At 46.8% G+C, this 20,889-nt stretch overlaps 1 protein-coding gene across 1 annotated transcript in view; it reads right to left on the bottom strand.

Moving 5' to 3' along the window:
* LOC124231323 (beta-secretase 2) overlaps positions 1-9,406 on the bottom strand; it is an 81,847-nt gene extending 72,441 nt beyond the window's left edge. Inside the window, exon 1 of the mRNA XM_046648051.1 lies at positions 8,674-9,406. Coding sequence (XP_046504007.1) covers positions 8,674-8,985 — 312 coding nt within the window. The 5' untranslated portion in view covers positions 8,986-9,406. The remainder of the gene's footprint in view (positions 1-8,673) is intronic.
* Positions 9,407-20,889: the final 11,483 nt, after the last annotated feature.

The raw sequence follows: 20,889 nt of genomic DNA, 5'->3' as shown, positions 1-20,889 counted from the left end.
ACCCATGCCCGTTACCAGGCTGTATTATCTCACGGTACTTACTTAAACTTCCCTTTACTTTCTTTACAAGCTGCCTTCCCAAAAAGCACATAGGTTCTACAAAAGCAAGGACCATCTGTGTCTTGTGGACTGTTGCGTCCCAGAGCTTAGTACAGGGCCTGGTGTACAGTAGGCACTTCATAAATATGCTGGATGAAGGATTAAAGCATGTGCATCCTTCAGGTCTAGTTCAAAATTCTTCCATCTCTTTAACCCCCAATCACTCCAGTTAGAGGCGATTTTTAACTCAATGCCTTATGGCATCTGGCAAGAAAAATCATGATGTTAGGAACAAGACAGGACTGTAAAGATCAGGGGACACCAACAGGTGTCAGCATGCTGCCACTCCTGGCTCGTGCCCCTGGCAGATACTTCAGATGGACATGCTCCCCTCACCTCTCCGGGCAGCTGCTCCCAGGCCAGCTGAGTTGACGTGTTGAGTTGCCAGGATTTCTCCCCCTCGGCACTGTTGACCTTTGGAGGCATGTAATCTTTTGCTGGGGGCTGAGGGGGAGGCAGGCTGTCCTGCGTGTTGTAGGATGCTGAGCAGCATCCCTGGGCTCCATCTACTAGATGCCAGTGGGACCACCCAAGTTGTAACAATCAAAAATGTCTCCAGACAGTGCCAAATATCCCCTGGAAGGCACAATTTCGCAGGGTTGAGAACCCCTGAGGTAGACCTATTTGCCACCCCTGGGGTGGGCTCTATTCCCACCCTCTCTTCAGAGGGCTAGGAAGCAGAGAAGCCAAAGCCATCACATTGCCTCTTTGCTTTAGCAAAAATAACCACTGTCCGGTAAAGGGACGAGGCGGCAAAACAAATTTGTCACTGGAACCACTGTAACAACTTCTAATTTGCCCTACCTCTGATTGAACAAGCATACTTTTTAGAGTGGTAACCACAGGTTGAGCGGAAGCTCCAGACTTTGAGATCAGCGTAACGGAGAAATGGGATGTCTGCTGAATCTAATAATTTAAAAAGTGGTGCTTGTCCTTGTCTTTTTTTCATTTTGATTGTCTAGTAATTCATTTTTATTGATTTACAAATTATTGCTCCATGACAGACTGGAAATTTAAAAAGGATGCAATCAGCACGGAGACTTCGAATAGCCCTGCTTTAGAGGGCTTTCCCTGGAGGCAACGCTCCACGTTTCCAACCTGCCAAACACAGGGATGCTCTTGGAACGCAATCTGCTTGAGGTAGAGATTTGCTAAACGGGCAGAGGAAACACATAACCAAACAGCAGCATTTAGGAAGATGAAAGAACCTACGCATTCTGCACAGGAAACCACTGAGCAGAGGAGCACCTGGCCTCTGAACCGCATCCAAGGGCTGGGGCCGGGCTGGCTGCTTAAGGGAGACTTGGAGGACGTGATAAAGTGCAGTTTCAAAGGCCCTGGTGCAGCGAGCCTCACCCAGTAATTCTGGACTGGATCACGGGAATCTGTGTTTTTTAACCGAGTCTACAAGGCATTCTTAGTCCTTCCCGGGGCCAGCTGGGTTTGAGAAGCAAGGACTCCAGCTGTGGCTTGCAAGCCAGCAGCATCCACCCTCCCCTCTCCCTGGCGCTGAACCAGATTCTGCATTTTAGCGGATCCCCAGATGGCTTACCTGCATCCACCTGATGAAAATGAGAGCTATTTAAAGCTCTCACAAACAAAATAGATTATAATCACTGAGCGTTAGAGCTTCTAGAAGGGCTCTCAGGTCACCCGGTCAAATCCCCTCATTTCCAGACTTGGAGAGGTGGAGGAATTTTCTGTCCCGCATCAAGCATTTGGCAAGCAGCACAGCTGGGCTCCGGCATCCAAACTGCCTAACTCCCCAATGACTGTGCAAACCACACACTTTTGCCTGCTTCCCAGGGGCTTGTCCGATTGGAAAACGCTTCTGAATTTCCCCAGGAGGCAGCCTGATGCAGCGGAAAGGGCTCTGGATTCCCCCCTGAGGCTTCTGGAATCCACACCCACCTCCCCTAAACAGCAGCTTTTGTTCTGGCCTTGCCCCGGAAACAGGTCAGACCAGATTATCCCGACCTCTCTGCCACCTGGAAAACTTTTTGTCTCAGTACTTTCCACTTTTTTCCCCCACGGTACCGCCTTCTGAGGGGGCTGCTTTGCGGGTGGTTTTCTTTGGCTTCTCCGGGGGTGGGGGGCAGCGGGGGGGGGGGGGGGAGGTGCTGCAAGTAGGTCCCTGCCCACTGCCAATAAGGCCATTTATCCAGCGCTTTTCTTGGAGGGGCTGGAGATCTGCAGAGGGAGGCAAAAGGCTGTCCTTTGCAAGGCTGGTTATAAATTCCCCTTTGCCATTCCCAGTCTGGAGTGAAATGGAAGGAGCAAGGTCTGCCCCTGTCCTTTACGGCTCCCTGGAATGATGAAGCCGGCCCAGGGCATCACGCGCTGTCCCGTCTTCAGACAGTCCTCTTCATCTTCCTAAAATGGCAGGGCCAAGAATGTGTATTTCCAGGTACCGGTATACGATGTGCTGTGTAATAAAAGTCCAACAACATCCAACCTGAGACCTGTGTTGGGCAGCAGGCATTACCTCAAAAACCAACCTGCTAGTTCTGTTTCCTTAACGTGGCTATGTCAGCACTCCAAGAGTATTTTCTTTCCCGTTTGAGAATCCCAAGAGTTAAAAAAGCAACCATTTTTTATTGAGAAGCAATAGGCAAAAAGAACCAAATCATTCATATGGGCTAGGATGGGACAAAGGGGAGCCAAGTGACAGCCAATCCAACTGTGTGTCACACACTGATTCTCCACAGCCTGGGAAGCTAGCCCAGAATACGGGACTCACACCTTTACTCATATTCCGCCCCGAAACAAGCATGCAGGAGGCGGGCCGTCCACCTGCCTCACAGGTGTGTGCTGTTCTCCAGGTAGTATCTGTTGTCACTGACGTACAATGAGCCCCAGTGTCAACTTCTAGCTCAGGCTGGGCAAGCGGAACAGAGTGACAGGTTGGAGGAATAAGTGACAGACGGCAGTGGAGCCAAGTATAAGCAGAGGGCCCATTGTGAGGCATAAAAGGAGGCTGGCACTTGGGTTGAAGGGAGAAGCAGCTGGATCACACAGGACCCACCACCTCCTCCTGCTGCACTCTGCGTGGAGCTGGGGCAAGAGAGAGTCAGCAGCCACCCGCTGCCTAGGTGGACCCTGAATCCAGGGACCAAGGGCTTGACCTGCTCCATTCAGTGTCTGAGACATAAAGTAAATCCCATAACATGCTGCTGGACACCAGGGGGAGGGGAAACCATCACCCCCAAATTCCTCTCCGCAGGTCCCACACAGCCATGCCCTAGCAGAAGGAGACATCACTCACGGCAAGAGCTAACCACCGTAAGTAACCTTTCCCTTTTGACTTTCAGTTAGAGGGGTCATTCTCGGGGGAAATAGGAAGCCCCGAAGTTAAGCCCACTTACCTACAGCAAAGGAAATCAGAGAGAAGCCGAGAAAGGGCTGGGCACGGCCAGAGAGGTACTTGAGGCGAAAAGGTGGGCATTCTCTAACAAATATATCCAATTAAAGAGGGGGAGACAGAGGCCTCACAAGGTTTTTTAAACATGAAATCCAAGCTGTGAAGCCGTCCGTCCACATCTGAATTGTTCCCAACCTGAGCATTTGTGAGTCATGGGCATTTAAATACCGGTGATCTGAGCTTGCACAAGTGGGCTTTTCCCATGTTACGCAAGAATTCCAGCAATTCTAGCACTGGTGCAACGTGACAAGAGGTATTTTAAAATTCTAAGTAATTATTCTCTAGTGAGGAAACTGACACAGACATACAGAAAAGGATATGAAACCCTCCCCTCCCCTCCTTCCACCCCGTCCCCAAGTGCACAATCCTGTCCCAGGCTCCATGTTCATACAACACCCTAGCCACCATTTGCTACTGCCTTTAATGAAAATTATAGTTGAACTCCCAATAAAAATTATTGGCAATTAAAAAAAGGGATAGAGTGAAAGAAAAAAAGATCCACAGAACAATAAACTTAGGATGAACTCATTGTGGGTTAAATTGTGTCCCTCCAAAGAGATATGTTAAAATCCTACACTCTTGTACCGGTCTTGATCGAGGTAATCAGTCTAAGATGAGGTCAGACTGGATCGGGGTGGGCCCTAATCCAACAACTGGTGTCCTCAGAAGAAGAGGCAAAATTGGACAGAGAGACACACACAGGAGAGAATGTCATATGAAGTTGGAGGCAGAGGTTGCAGCGATGCACCCACAAGACAAGGAAGGCCAAGGGGCACAGGCCCCCACCAGGAGCTGGAAGAGGCAGGAGGGAGCCTCTCCTAGAGCCTTTGGAGGAACCATGGCCCGCCCACATTTTCATTTTGGACTTCTAGCCTCCAGAACGGTGAGGGGACACATTTCTGTTGTTTTCAGTCACCTTGTTCATGGTAATGTATGACAGCAGCCACAGGAAACTAAGAACTTCAATGATCACCTGCTGATGAGGAAAGGGAAGCACAGGGAGGCTGACGACTCGTCCACGGTCACGTGTGTACTCAGGCCCGGATGCTTTCTACCACACCCAAGTCATTCACAGATCCACAAAGATGGCTGTTGTTCAGAAAGCCATGGGCACAGGCAGAGCAGTGGGAAAGTGCTCAGACTGTGGAACTGGGCAGACCAACTGATATCCCGGCTTTGTCACCCACTAGCGTGGCCTTGGACATATTACTTGGCATCTCTGAGTCTCAGTCTCCCCATCTGAAAATTAAGTCACATAACTGTCCATACTTCAAAGGACTGTTGCGAGGATTAAGTGAGGTGACGTGTAAAATATTCAGCATGGCGGCCAACACCCAATAGGCCTGACATAAAGGTTAGCTGTTAATACTACAGTTGTTAATGATTTCTTAAACTGCCCCTCCAGGCTGTTTGGAGCAGAGGCCTTGGCTTGGCCTTGCACAGTCCTCTGTCATAGGACCTTTGATGGGGAATTCTTTCTCCAAAGCCTAGGAGCTGCCACCTTTTCCTCAGAGGAGTTAGTGAGAACGTAGCTTTGCCTTCCCTGTTCTTTTAATCTCAGTAATCACTCCTTTTCTCATTGTTCATAACAGTTTACCATCTTGTTCCATCAAATGTCTTCCTGCTGGCCTTCCTTTTCTCCACCTCCCCTGCAGTGAGCTTAATGTAATTTGGGGACACTGGATGGCTTATTCTGAAAAAGACAAACTCCTAAACCACATATGTTTGGTACATATTTTCAATCCAAGGTCTTCCAAAAAATTGTGTATTGAGAAGCGATCATCGAGCCAACGTGTCATGATTAAAATGCGAGTCCCCAAAATAATCTTAGCTCTTTACATTCAATGTTTAAATAGGAAAATCGTTTTGCTGTCTGTTTTATCCATATGAGTAGAGATAATCTCTCATCAGAAACCCCAAAAACCTTTTTGAAGCCATTACAAGGTACATACAACAGACCTTTAGCATCTTCCATGTATTTATTGCGTTAGGATGAAAGTCTTTTTTTAAAAAAAAAAAAAAGGAAATTGCTATAATTATAATCACTTTTGAACACCATTATTATTATTATTATTAATAAGACCAAATTGCAAGGTTCAAGCAGATGCTGGTTCTCTACTGTTAGAAAGAAGTCACATAATGCTATCAAACACCCGGCAGTCATCTCCATGCCAACGTGGCTGGGCGCTCACACCGGCTTCTGGGCAGATGACTGTGATGTCTTAAAGAGTGTCAGACAGAACAAGGGCCCTCTGCTCTTGATTAGAGCGTTCAGGGAACGAGCACATTTCCAATGGGTGGCTTTCCCACGGGAGAGCGGGATCTGTGCAGCTCTGGGTCCTGCTGAATCTTCTCTCTCACTTTGTTTCCCGTGCACACCTGGATCCAACTATGTATTCATTATGCCATGCCTTAAACATTGCCCTGAAGGAAGGGGAGGAGACAGGGGGAGTGTAGGGGGTGGGACAGCCCAGTTAGGGTCTTACATTAAGTCCCTAACACCTTGGGGTGTAAGGTTCAGAGATCTCTGGCTGGAAAGTGTAGTATGAGGCCAAAAACCAAAGAAAAGAAATCAGGAGGCAGGAATGGAAGGGAGCAGGCACCTGCCTGGTGGTTCAGAATTTGGGTTCGATTGCTGGCTCTCCTTTCTTTTCTTGCCCTGTTGCCCTGGGCAAGTCATTCAACCTCTCCAAGCTTCAGTTTTCCCATCTGCTAAATGGGTATAAGAACTGTGAAAATCCCCAGGGAGCACACACACAAAACACACAGCACAGCGCCTGCTGCGAGGGGAGTCCTCCACACCATCTATGACTAGTACTTAATTCTCAAAAAATTCTTGGTTATTTACTGCTTGAATTTATAATTCCACTTTTCTCTCCACCTAAGCAAATTTTATTTTAGGCTTTGGAGAATCAGCAGAGAATAAAAGCATGACTCTTGGCCATTAATAGAGCAGAAAAACTCCAGGTTCAGAAGTCGCCCCACAGCTGCCCGCTCCGGCCCACTGCAAACACCCTGCTGGTGCTCAGAGACATTTCAGGGAGGGACAGAGAAGAAAGAACTCCTGATGCACTTGTCGCTAACACCAAGAGTTTACAAGAGGCATTCGGAAAGCTCGTACTCATGGATTTTGCTATAAAGCAGCTTATTACTAAATCAGGCCAGGAAGGAAGCACAGAATATTTCATTCCCCGCCAAATGTAAAAATTAAATCTGGATTGTTAAAAGCAGCCCTCCCTGGAAACATGAAAATGTTTCACTGAGAAATAACCTTGAATGAACTACTTCCCTGGCCAAGGTAAATATATAAGCAAAGGAACTCAATACATTTCTATTAATCAATTAAACATCATCATTTTAAAGTAAAAGTCATTGGATTAATTAATAAAGACAAGCTATTATTTAGGAAAGCTTTCTCTTCTTTTGCTGTTTTTGAGACCCAAGAGAAATATTTTTAATTCTTCTTGAGGCTTTTTTCCCTTCCCTTCTTCTCTGCAGGGAGATGGGCATCCTTTTGTCACAGCACCCAGGCTGCCCAAATCTACTTTACTTTAGCAGAGAGAATTCCTTTCCACTCCAAAATCTACCCAAGCCTTTTTTTCATCAAGGCACACATTTCCCAGCTGGAGAGTCATTTAGAGCTTGTTCCAAAAGATTACCCTTAGGCTACAAAAGAACTTCATCCTCAACATCTTGTGAAATCTTGTGAAAGGAATCTTGTGAAAGGCGAATCCTACGAGGTTCTCACCACCAACACGTTTCCACGTGGTGGCTTTTCCCAGCACCAAGATCTTGTGGTCCAGATAAGCTTTCTCAGCTGACTCCTTCTCAGTTCCCCCCTCTGCCCTCCAGCCACAGCCACCTTGGGAGATGGCAAAGACAACACTCACACAAGAGCAACTGGAATACACGTTTTGAGCAGAATAAATTTTTGAAGGTTTTTTTTTCCCTAAACCAATTACACAAGTATAGAAGTTATTCAGTAGTTTCTTTTTTTAAAAGAATTAGCATGGCGTGTCCCTCTTAAGAGAGTCTTGAGTAATTTAATTAGAATTACAAAGTCATGAGTCTGTTCTATTTATGGGGCAATCGAAGCAGAACTAAAACCCAAACGACAATGTTAAAAACAAAAATAAACTATCTTCAGGCAGAGTATTCCACTGATAAGAAAAACCTGACTTCGAATCCCACTCGGATCAGCTAGTTTGGAAGGAGGACGAGGGCCAAATCAACTCCTGGGCTTTGTTTTTCTTAAGATTAAGAAGCCTGAGAGCATTTGTTTCTTGCCACAAAAAGTGCTAATAAATGAAAATCAGAATAAGAGGAAAAGAAAGCTGTTTGACTTTATTTTCATTTTGTCATTGTGAGGCCACTTGGTCCCCGGAAGCCTAGCTCAGCCCCTATTTTTTCCCAGGATCTTTACAGCACTTGATGCTTTCCCCACACACGTGTGCAGACGCTTGGCTCCGTGCAGAGGGGCTGGGCAGCGGGACCGCCAAGAGGCTGTCAAGGCGGCTCAGAGCGAGGGAAGCGGCGCCGGGAAACCGGGCAGCCTGGGCGGGCAGCGAGCGAGCCTCCACGGACAGGGTCGCTCTGAGCTGAGCTCCCGCATAAATCGCTTTTCAAAGGTGCTGCACCGGTGGAGGCCGGCCAAGAGCCTCTTGAGCAATGAGACAGCATGGGGGCGGGGGGTGAAGGGAGAATATCAACCCAAAGTGATTCCCCAGTAACAACAGCATCGCGCCCCAGGCCCACCGCCACCTCGCTGGAAGGTGTGGGGCACCGGAAGGAAATCCTATCTTAGAGGCAAGTACAGGTCTTCTCAGCCGCCAGCCCACGGAGGGGGAGAGCTAACAAGTTCTGAAACACTTGCACACACCCCTCGGCGGGGCCCCGGGCAGGGCTGCCTGCGCTCGGCGTCCCGAGTGTGCGCGTCCCCGCTCCCGGCGCACCGGAGCCCCTCTGCGTGTCCCCGATCTGCTCTCCGGGGACTGGGGACAGCTACTGCTTTGGGGACGACGCCAAGCCGCGCCGAGGTATCGCTGGGCGCCCCCACGAGTCCCCGAAAAGCCCGCGGCTGCAGCCGGGGGGAATGGCAGGGGCGGCAGGGCGCCGGGTCTGGTGTGCGGGCGAGCGGACTCCCACTGACCTACCTTCTGCGGGGGGGTCCCGATCAGCATCTCCAGGTAGTAGCCGCGGCCAGAGTCCCCTTGCAGGTTGTCCACCATGGCCAAGAAGTTGGCCGCGCCCCCGGCGGGCTCCAGGGCAAGCGCCAGGCCGTCGGCGCGGGGCACGGCGCGGGGCTCGGAGGGGGTCCCGGGCCTGGGGGTGGGCGCAGCTCCACGGCTAGTGGCCACGGCCACCCGGAGGGGCAGCGTGAAGGGCGCGGGGGCCAGCGCCGGGGCCGCGCGCAGGAGCCACTGGGCCAGCAGCGGCAGCAGCAGCGCCCGGGCCAGCGCGCCCATGCCCGCGGCGGGGCCCGGAGAGCGCGCCCGGCCCGGCCCGTCCTGTCCCGTCCGGCGGCGGCGGCTCAGCGACTCGGCGGCGCGCGGGGCTGTGGGGCAGGGCTGGGCGCGCAGCGGGGCCGGCGGCGGCGGCGGCGGATGCGAGGAGGACCGGGGGAGGAGGAGGCTCGGGGGAAGAGGAGGAGAAGGCGGAGGCGCCGGAGCCGCCCCAGCCCGCGCCGCCAAGTTGAGCAAGTTGGTCGCCGCTGCCCCCTCTGGCGGGCGGCGGCTGCCCCGCAAGGGCCGGGCCCCTCCCCCGCCGCCAAGGTCAAAGACAGGCGCGGGGGCCGCCGGGGTCCACTCGGACCCGCCCTGTCCACTCTCGCTCGTCTCGGGCCGCGCCTCTTCCCGGGGAAACTCGAGTCCCGAATTTCCTCGGAACGCGCCCCGGCGGCCCCGGCCAACGGATGTGACGAGGCTCATCCGATACCAGGCGAAAGTTTCGGGAACCCTTAAAGGGGCAGCGAAGGCCTGAACTGGCCCCCCGGCGCGGCGCGCAAGGGGCCCCCGTGGGTGTCTCCTCGCCCCGCAGCAGCGGGGGCTGGCAGGAGTGACTTGGAGTCAGAGAGGAGAGCAGGGAATCGTAAAAGAGCCGTGAGCATCTCGAGGAGTCAACGAGTCTGCGCCTCTCCTCGCCAAGTTCATCCCTCCTTTCTTCAGCCCACCCGGGTCTGGCTGCTTCCCCCTCCCCCGCCCCCATTCCTGCCCATTTCCCCTTCCTCAGCTCCCTTCCCAGACTGAGTGATTTTGATGAGGTCTGAGTGGAAGCTGAGAGGGTCCAGGGTTGAGGGAGGCAGGCGAGGACGGCAGAGGTTTAGAGACTTCTCCCTAGAAATCCTAGGCAGGGGTGTGGGGTGGGGTAGCTGCTGTTGCAGCCTGCCTGAGCCCCGTGTTTCCCGCTGAGGAGGTGGCGTCTGCAGTGGCCTCTGAGCCTGGGCTTCTCCGCCCCACGCTGGTCCGTAATGCAGATACGACGCAGCTGGAGCTGTTCCCTCAGCTCCCCCAGGACTCCCTCAGGCTACCTAGCAAGTTGCTGTCAGGACCCCAGATCGGGGCCGCCAAGTCTGCACCGCTGCCTTCCATCCCTCCCCTTCCTCCCCCAGCCAGCTCCTGGCGGATTATCTAATTAATACTTGTTTAGCCATAGACACCAAGCCCGCAGAAATGCGTTTAGTAATGCAAGCAATGAGGGCTATTTTATTTTAGGTGCTAAACGCAGGGGGAACAATTATACACGCTAACGTCCATCGATTGCTACTGAAACAGGGAGTAGAAAAATCTTTCTACCTCCTCCAGCTGAATTATGTTGGCTGTTTTAAAAACATGCAAGCCCATCTTCAAACAGTGGGGAGGTCGCTGCAAAGCTTCCCTCCTCCGTGCAATTTCCAGCTACTTCTGCTCAAGATTTGATTTTTATTTCTGTCTTCTCAATTTTAAAACCAGCTCTGGCTCTGCAAGGGACCCTTTTGTGAGAGATCTTCACCTGTATTGATTTTTTGATGACTTTAACTATAAATCACATTTTCCCCAAACTATATCCCAACTTTAACAAATCCTCAGCCACACAAAGAAAGGCAAGTTGGGTCCCATGATATAATCTAAATTGATATTCCCCATAAATCTGCATAGTTCTTTCAGAACCATTACATTCATATATTCACATTCAAATTCAAGGTTGTAGAGGAAGTGTAATTTTTAAAAAATGATTATTTATACTCCTCAGTGTTCAGTCTTGGGGGGTTCAAAAAGACATTCAGACAGCTCCCTGAAGAATGTAACCTTGTAAAAAGCACACGGAATTTATTAAGGACATTGACATAGGGGCTACGTGATGTATAAGTTCAACATTAGGGACATTTGCTCTCTCTAATAATTAAAAACCACAAGGGAAATTTTAAAAAATCAAGTCTAATAAAGGTTTGTCCTTCATGAAACTCCTGACTCCTTCTAGTGTGAGTATTCATGAGCTTTTCATTTTGAGAGGGTTAGTTTAAGTTTGCGGGTAAACAGATGCATTAAGATATAGTCGCAGAGGAGCTCATGCAGTTTTAATGGATGGCAGAGCTGTCTCATCAGAAAATAATGCAGGCTGAAGTGACAGCATCTGACCGTCCCCTTGGTCATCTCTATTTTTATAAGTGGTCCTAGAGTTCTTAATCTCTACTCAGAACTGTGGGGCTGGCTGGATTTGAGAAACAATAATTTTATCATCCAGGTGTTTTAATTGAAATCATAGGTGGCAGTCCTCTGATGGGGTAGCATCCATTTTGTTTAATATCATCCTTGAAGCACTTCTTCAAGAAAGAAGCCACTTCCCGCAGTATTGGTGAGCAATGCAGAGGAGGAGGGGGGAGACAGTGAACACCTCACTTCCCCATAGCACCCCCACAACGTCTTCAGACTGCCCATGCTCCCTCACTGCACCCCTAGCTTCCACCCTTCCTTCTCTCCCCGCCCCTACCTCCGTCCAGCATCAGTGAATGCCGCCATTTTCTGCCACACACTTCCTTGGTCCACAAAGCCCCACAAGTGGGATGGGCCCTTCCTTCTTTCGAAGGGTGGACGTCATTGTTAGCATGTCCTTGGACAGCCAAAATTGAGGAGGAGTCTCACCCCCCAGCCCAAGGAGCTAACCGGGAACTCCTTCCTGGAATACGTGGCACTTGGCCAGAAAGATTGTCATCAATGTGTTTGCTGATGTTGACTGCTCTTGCTGCTACTTCTGACTTCCTTTGACACCAGCGGATGTCAAACCTTTTGGTCTCAGCACCCCATTCCACTCTTAAAAATTGAGGACCCCAAAGAGCTTTTGTTTATGTAAATCATTTCTATCAATAGTTATCAAATTAGGAAATAAAACTGAGAAATTTTACCAGTAGGTAATAATTTATTTGAAAATTACAATAATAAACTGATTACACAGCAACATAAATAACATTTTAATGAAAACTAACTGCACTTTTCAAAAAATTAGTGAAAAGAATGATGTTATTTTCCATTTTTGCAGACCCATCTCACTTAACGCAAGGCTGCTGATTCTCACATCTGCTTCTGCATTCAGTGTGTTAGGAAGCCTCTGGAAAATTCTACCCAAGGCGCAGGAAGGCATGAATGAGAAAAGGGAAAATAACACTTTAGTTTTAACATAAAAATATTTTTGAGCTAAAGGACCCCCTGAAAGCGTAAAACCGCACTTTCCTAACCGCTGTTTTCCTACCATCTGTCTTTGGTTTCTACATTTGCATCTTAAGTCATTTTCAACATATAAGGAGTCTTATGTGTCAGGCACTGTGTCAACGACTGGGAAGAAAAGGCGCAGTAAGAGCTGGTCCTTAAGTTTGCAGACTATATCAAGGAGCACCTTTCCTCTCTGTCTATCCCAGCGCCTCCCAGACTTAGCAAGAAGGGGACAGCAGCCACCTGCAGCCCGGGGGAAGCTTATCAGTTCAGCTCTTCCCTGTCCTGCAGCTTCATTTTCTGCCTGCCTCCTGGCTCTTTCATAGCAGCTTACGAACATGCTTAAAGCTCCCACTTCTCTCTCTTTTTTAAGAAACTGTCTTGATCCTACCCCTCTGCAGGTTACTGCCACATATCTCCCTCCCCTTACAGCCCCACTTCTTGAAAGTGCCACCTGCGCCCCTTATCTCAACTTCCTGCTCCTTCCCTCACTCCTCACCATACAAAGCTCCACTCACATATTGACGGCCGTGTATACATTTCTCCATCTTTATGCTTAGCTACCCACTCCGCCCATTCCACACTGGTTTTCCACTCTAATGATTTTATGGGTCTAGGTGTTGAGCATACGTAGCTGATAACATCCGACCCAAAAAAGAGGGAGACCACCCAACATTCTGTGCCTCCTGATGGAAGTCCCCAATAGTGCCTGTGAAATGTTCTTGCCGAAAAATCAAACCTGAATCTGACGGAGCCTCTGCATCACAGGTTGGCAAACCACATCCTGGGGGCCAAATCTGGCCTGCTGCTCATTTTTGTAAATAAACCTTTATCGACACACAGACACACCCATTTGTTTAAGGAGTTGCAACAAAGATGCGTGGCTCTCAAAACCTAAAATATTTACAAAGTTTGCCAACTCCTGCTCTAGATCAAAAGAGTCCCGAGACCCTTACCAACCAATTGCAATATAGAGACCTTATTTGGATCCTAATTTGAACAAAATGAAAAGGTTATTTATGAGACAATCAGAGAAATTTGAACACTGGTTGGATGATGTTCTGGAATTATTACTATTTTTAGATATGATAATGGTATGGAATGTGTGTAAGAGTTCTTATCTAGTGGGACACGTGTTGCAATGTTTATGAATGAAATGAGATGTGTTTCAAAATAATATGGGTTGGTGGGGAATATGCCAGTGATCTCAGCAAAATGTGTAATCCTAATAATGACCCCATCAGCAGGCACCGTTATTATTCCCATTTTACAGAGGAGAAACCGAGGCACAGAGTCGATACTTGACTGCTGAGTGGTGAGAACCGGATTCAAATTCTGGGGTCTGGTTTCAGAGCCTATGCTCTTCACCATGGGGCTAGGGCCACCCCTTTGATGGGGCCTTTCTGAAGATCACAGAATGGTCACACTGAAGATGCCCTTCAGAAGTGCACCTGCCTGGGGAGCGTGGAGAAGGTGCAACGTGCCAGGGTGGCCCTACAGACAGTATCCACATTGCTCGTTTAACAGACATATGTCGAGCTCTCCTCTGTGCCATGTACCACATCAGAGCTGGAGCCACATGGCGAATAACACCAGACAGCCCCTTCCAACAGAAATCACAGTTTAGCGGGAGACAGACTGTAAATACATTTCCTTTTTGGAAACACCCCTCCACCTTCTGAGTGGAAGAGAGTTGGGGGATGGCAAGCCCAGAGAAAGGGAGACCAACTGGGAGCCCACTGCCAGAATCCACGAGGCTGGTGGCAACGGGCACAGGGAGGGAGAAGTTAACATTTAGTGTCGAGAGATTAGATCTTCACAACATAGCTGCATAATAATTCTTTCTGTTTGCGTGGTGCCAGTGCTGTTGAGTTTTTGGAGCAGTGACACAAATCCTGGCTCATCTTGATCCTCAAACAGTGGGAGGGAGAGATGGCAGATATTTCCATTTATGAGGGACAGGAGCACTGAGCTCCCACCACACCCTGGATGCTAATTGCTTCACATCCTCTACCGCTTATCCTCTAACACTCCCAGGTGGATGGGCATCGTGTGCCCATGTCACAGGGGAGAACACTGAGGCACAGAGAGCTTGAAGATCTGCCTAAAATCACAGCAAGTAACCAGATTTGAACCCAGTCCATCAGCTGCGAAAGCCTATGTTCTACTTTCTAAGCCGTGTTGCCTTCTTAAAATGACTAACGAGGCACATTTTGGGACAGAGGGAAGTAAGGATTCACCTCAGACTTCCTTTAAATACCAACTTGCCCTCATGCATTTAAAATAGGTCCCCATCTGCAAAAAGCCATGCACACTTTCAGGAACACATTGGTTGGATAAATAAGGCCCATCTGTGTTATATGACATCAGCAGGGCCCACTAGGCAAGGCTCTACCTAGAGAGGGGCCACCATAATCATGGTGGTTTCTAAATGTCTGTCCACCACCAACCCTGCTCTTTCAGTGAATGCAGAGGTGACAGCCGATGGAAGGCACATGGGCTATGAGCCCTGAGACCTGGGACCAACTTCTGATTCTGTCTCAGACCAGTGAGTGTCCCCAGGTGACTTTCTTCTGCTCTCTGAGCCTTGGTTTCCTTATTTGTGTGTCTACTGCCCAGCTCCAGGGGCCTGTTCTCTAGGACTCAGCATGAATGGTGCCTCCTGAAGTTGTGTATCGGTCTGGCTTATTTACTTGCTTTAGTAAACTCCTTGTTAGGATTAAGTTATATTCCATAGTCCCTTGATTCTATTTGTTTACACATTAACCACTCTAAAGCCAGGACACAGATGTAGTTGCCCATATAGCTGTGTGTTTGGTGTTATTCCTGGTCCCAGGATGAGAAACCAGTCGCCTCGACATTTCAGTTAGCAAACCATTTAAGGATCATTTGAGAAAGATGTGTGATCCTTGAGGATTGTCTAAAACATTCTGTTGATACTTTCAGGGAGTGTCAAGAAAACCCAGCATAAATGCTTGCAAGAAGGTGACAGGGGCTGGGACAACACTTGGAGACGACACTAGGAATCTACTTGTGTTAGGCAGGAAAATGGTCTCCTAAAGATGCCCATATCTGAACCCCCAGAACTTGTGAGTAAGTTACCTTCTATGGCAGAAGGAATTTTGCAGATGGGATTAAATCAAAGCCCTTGAGGTGGGAGATTATCCCAGATTATCTGGGTGGGCCGGATCTAATCATATGCATCCTTAAAATCAGAGAGCCTTTCTCAGCTGAGGTCAGAGGGAGCCGTGATTACAGAAGAACAGTCAGAGATGCAATGTTGCTGATTTTGAGAAGGGAGGAAGAGACCACAAGCCAAGGAATACAGGTGGTCTGAGCAACGTGTGAAGGCAAGGAAACTGCCTCTCCTCAGAGCCCCAGAAAGGAAAGCAATCCTGCCAGCACCTCGATTTTAGCCCTATGAGACCCAAGTCAGACTTCTGACCTATAGAAGTGTAAGATAATAAAATTCGTGCTGTTTTCAGCCTCTGAGTTTGTGGTAATTTGTTACAGCAGCAACAAGAAACTCATACACCACTCAGAGGAAACTGTATCACCTCTTACCCTAATGGCACAGAGGATGATATTGTATGGGAAAGCATGGATATCGATGGCCCTGAGTCCGAAAAGGATTTGAAGAGTTGGGGAATGTGAAAATTTTAGGAATAACTTACCAGTTTATTTAATCTATAAAGGAATGTCAAATTGGGCTAAAAACCACTTTCATAGATATAAAACAAAAATCCCAAGTGATAAGAAAGTATCATGTCATGGCTTAAGGGTAGCATTTTTCTTCTTAGTGGCACACGAAGTAATGGGTCTTTTTGCTGAGGTGTGTGTCTTACTTTGATCAGAGTCGGTGAAACAGGGCAACCCGTGTGGAAGGATTCGTTACATAGCAGCCGCTCAATAGATGTAGTTTACCATCCCTGAAAATGTTGTGCTGGATTTTAAGACTTGACCCCTTGGCTATGTCTCCTGGGATTTTTGGGGTGTCTATCTCCACTGTTGTCTTTCCTTGTTACTCACTTCTAGGGCTTCGTCTGAAATCGCTTTTTTCCACTCTATGGCTTGGCTCTTCCACCTTCTCATTGCAGTAGGAACAGCTTCCATTTCTCCTTCTAGAGACCAGTAGTATTTGGTTATGATCCCACAGATGAGAGAGTGGAATCCTCTTTACATAGTTAGCTTCCTTCTGGAGTTCACAGTTTTCTCATTCAGAGACTCTTACATCATCATAATTAATTAATATTCATGCACAGAATTCATGCATTCAATGCAGGCAGAGTCCTTGAGTGGCAAAGTCAGAAGTGGGTTGCTGGCTGCAGACTGACTCATTCAGCCGCACAAATGTCTTCTTTAATGGGCTGTATTTATTTTGGTCACCTTCTGAAAGGCTTAATCGCTTCCCTTTCCTGGTGAAAGTCTGGAAGACAGATTCAAGCTAGTGCCTCCAAAAGCATCTGTTTTGACAGGGGCCATTTAGAGAATGGGACTGTCTTTTGTGTGGATTTATGAGTTTGTTGGAGGAAAAAAGTAAACAGTGAAGAAGGGAGGGCATGAAGGAGAAAAAATAGGGAAGAGAGGGCAGGAGAAAATGCAAGTCAACCTGCAGTGGGGGACAGCTGGGGACCTGCACTGGCCCACCCCCTCCCAGGAGATTCCTGTGCCCAGTGGAGTCTTAGAGCCCCTGGCTGGTCCAGTTTAAATCAGATCAGATTCATCTCCCAGTGGAGAGAGAAGCAATGTGGCCCTAGAAGCCCCCTCCCCCTCAAGCTCAGAATGTTGCAGCCCATAGTGGATCTTCTGGATGTGGGTTAAATGAGGGGAAGGTCAAGGACCTCAAGAGACAAATAAGCAGTCAGGGCCCTCCCCATACTTACATACGGCTCCCCATAAAGCAGCCAACCAAGGTATTTGACCTCAGATTGCCCCTATGGGCTGCCTGCTGAGTGATGTGGGACATCTGGTCTGGCAAGGTTCTTAGCAAACAGCAGGAACCCCGAGGGGAGAGGGCAGGGCTGCAGTTAACTTTAGGATGGCATTATAAAAAAGTTGCGGAGGAGGGCTCCAAGCAGCAGTGAAAGCATGCCCGGCCCCCACTCTGAGCTTCCTCAGCCTTCTGATGACCACTCAGAGACAGAAGAGAGGCTGAAAGGGTGGGTGGGTGAATGTGGAGCAGTTGTGGGAGAACTCATTAAAAATCTCAGAAATTCCACCAAAGTGTCACACACACAGTGACTGTCAGCTTTTGCCTGCAGACTCAAGGGTCCATAGGCAACCACCTGACTCAAAATGGCAGCCACTCCCTGTGAGCTGCTTCTTAGCCCTTGCCCACCTGCCCCTAATCCTGCCTCTGCACCATCCCCAAAAGGAAGCATGTCAGCTGACCCTGGTCCCTAATTCCATTCTCTTGACTCTCTCCCAAAGACTCCTGCTAAACCAGTTACAGAGAGAGCCCACAATAACTACCAAATTCATCAGTTTTAGCTTTTACTTATAAATATGTGCAGGCAATGAAAAGTTCCCAGACACATGAGGAGAATCAGCAGCTGAAGGAGGGCCACTGAGCTGGGATGGCAGGGGAAGACTTAAAATATAATTTAAAAAAATTTTTCCCCATGGAAATTTCAGAAGCTATTAAATGAAGGAAATAAGAGCTTTTACTGTTAGAAAAAATTGAGCAATTGGAGCTCAAAAAAGAATTCCTAGAGATAAAACCATAATTTTTCAGAATAAAAGAAAAACTCAGTGGAGGCAGTAAATGGCAGAAAGGACAGAGCTCAGATCTGATGTGATGAATTAGCAGCTCAATATGGTTTAAGGAATTGCTGCAGCTCCAGAGCAGACAGACAAAGAGATAAGAACTATGAAAGGCACTATCTATGACGAAGGGAAATCCAGGAGATATTTTTTTCATGTCACAGGTCCCAGGAAGGGAGAATGGAAGTGGTGGAGGAGAATCAATGATCAAAGAAACAAGAAGTGAGCTGAAGATGTCGGATCTAATGATGCTCCCCAAATGCTGGGTGGAATTATTGAAAAAGACACTTAGGAATTCCAAGATAAAGCAAAAATTGTTTAAACTGTGTGTCTGGCTGGCATGGGAGTGTCTTTAGAAGACTAAATGGCAGAAGACAGTAGAACAACTGACCCGAGGTCCCAGAATTCTGTCTCTTTTGTGGGAGGGAATAGAAGAAAGTATGGTACACCTTCACGTGCCATTTCTGAAAAAGGTCTTACTCATGAAATACTACAACCAAATGAAAAAAAAGAATCACAAAAGGAATTCAAGAAAAAGGAAGATGCATTCTGTAAGAAACAGTGAGCAATGATGCAAATAAAACTTAGAATTGAATCTAGACAGTTGTTGATAATATGACTGAAAAACTTCATGCAATTGATAAGAAAGGATTCTCAAATACTCCATGCAAAGGGGAATGAAAAGAAAGCTGGGGTAGCAATACTCACATCAGACAAAATAGACTTTCAAAAAAAAACTCTGACAAGAGACAAAGAGGGGCACTACGTAATGCTAAAGGGAACAATCCAACAAGAGGATATAACACTGGTAAATATCTATGCACCCAACATAGGAACACCAAAATATATAAAGCAAATATTAACAGACAAAAAAGGAAAAATAGTAGCATAATAATAGTAGGGGACTTTAACACTCCACTTATACCAATGGGTAGATCATCCAAACAAAGATCAATAAGGAAACATTGGCCTTAAATGATACATTAGACCACTTGGACTTAGTAGATGTAAACAGAACATTCCATCCAAAAACCACATTATATACATTCTGTTCAAATGCACATGGAACATTCTCCGGGACAGATCACATATTAGGCCACTAAACAAGTCTCAAAAATTTAAGAAGATTGAAATAATAACAAGCATCTTTTCTGACCCCAACAGTATGAAACTAGAAATCAACTACAGGAAAAAAATCACAACAGCCACAAATATGTGGAGATTAAACAAAATGCTACTGAACAATGATTGGGTCAATGAAGAAATCAAAAGAGCAATCAAAAAATACCTGGAGACAAATGAAAATGAACATACAATATGCCAAAATCTATGGGATACAGCAAAAGTGGTTCTAAGAGGGAAGTTTATAGCAATACAGGCCTACCTCAACAAACAAGAAAAATCTCAAATAAATAATCTAACAGTGCACCTAAAGGAACTGAAAAAAGAAGAACAAATGAAGTCCAAAATCAGTAGAAGGAAAGAAATAATAAAAATCAGAGCAGAAATAAATGAAATAGAAACTAAAAAAAAAGAAGAAAATTAATGAAACCAAGAGATGGTTCTTCGAAAAATAAGCAAAATTGAGAAGCCTTTAGCTAGACTCAGCAAGGAAAAAAGAGAGAAGGCTCAAATAAATAAAATCAGAAAGGAAAGGGAAGAAATAACAATGGACATCTCAGAAATACAAAAGATTCTATGAGAATACTATGCAAAGGTATATGCCAACAAATTGGATAATCTAGAAGAAATGGATAAATTCTTAGAACCACACAACCTTCCAAAACTGAATCAAGAAGAAATAGAGAATTTGAATAGACCAATCACTAGTAAGGAGATTGAAACAGCAATCAAAAACCTCCTCAAAAATAAAAGTCCAGGACCAGACGGCTTCCCTGGTGAATTCTACCAAACATGCAGAGAAGACTTAACACCTATCCTTCTCAAACTCTTCCAAAAAATTGAAGAGGAGGGGAGGCTTCCTAACTCCTTCTACAAAGCCAACATTACCCTGATACCACAACCAGACAAAGACAACAGAAAAAAACAAAATTACAGGCCAATATGACTGATGAACATTGATGCAAAAATCCTCAGCAAATCAAATACAACAATACATTAAAAAGATCATACATCATGTTCGAGTGGGATTTATTCCAGGGATGCAGGGATGGTTCAACGTCGGCAAATCTATCAATGTGGTACACCACGTTAACAAAATGAAGAATAAAAATCACATGATCATCTCAATAGATGGAGAGAAAGCATTGGACAAGATACAGCATCCATTTATGATAAAAACTCTAAATAAAATGGGTATAGAAGGAAAACATCTCAACATAATGAAGGCCAGATATGACAGACCCACAGCAAATATTCTCAATGGAGAAAAACTGAAAGCTATCCCTCTAAGAACAGGAACCAGACAAGGACGCCCACTTTCAGCATTCATATTTAACATAGTATTGGAAGTCCTAGCCAGGACAATCAGTCAAGAAAAAGAAACAAAAAGGATCCAAATTGGAGAGGAAGAAGTGAAACTGTCACTATTTGCAGATGACATGATTTTATATGTAGAAAACTCTAAAGAATTCACCAAAAAACTTTTAGAAATAATAAATGAATACGGTAAAGTTTCAGTATACAAAATCAATGTACAAAAATCAGTTGCATTTCTATACACTAACAATGAAGTAGCAGAAAGAGAAATTAAGAATACAATTCCATTTACAATTGCAACAAAAAGATTAAGATACCTAGGAATAAACTTAGCCAAAGAGGTGAAAGAATCTGTGCCCTGAACACTATAAAGCATTGTTGAAAGAAATTGAAGAAGACACAAAGAAATGGAAAGATATTCCATGCTCTTGAATTGGAAGAATTAGCATAGTTAAAGTGTCCATACTTCCTAAAGCAATCTACAGA

The sequence above is a fragment of the Equus quagga genome, chromosome 21 (genome assembly GCF_021613505.1).
Source record: "Equus quagga isolate Etosha38 chromosome 21, UCLA_HA_Equagga_1.0, whole genome shotgun sequence".
Taxonomy (NCBI): domain Eukaryota; kingdom Metazoa; phylum Chordata; class Mammalia; order Perissodactyla; family Equidae; genus Equus; species Equus quagga.
Note: the sequence above shows the minus strand (reverse complement) of the source record. Positions and strands in the feature narration are given on the sequence as shown.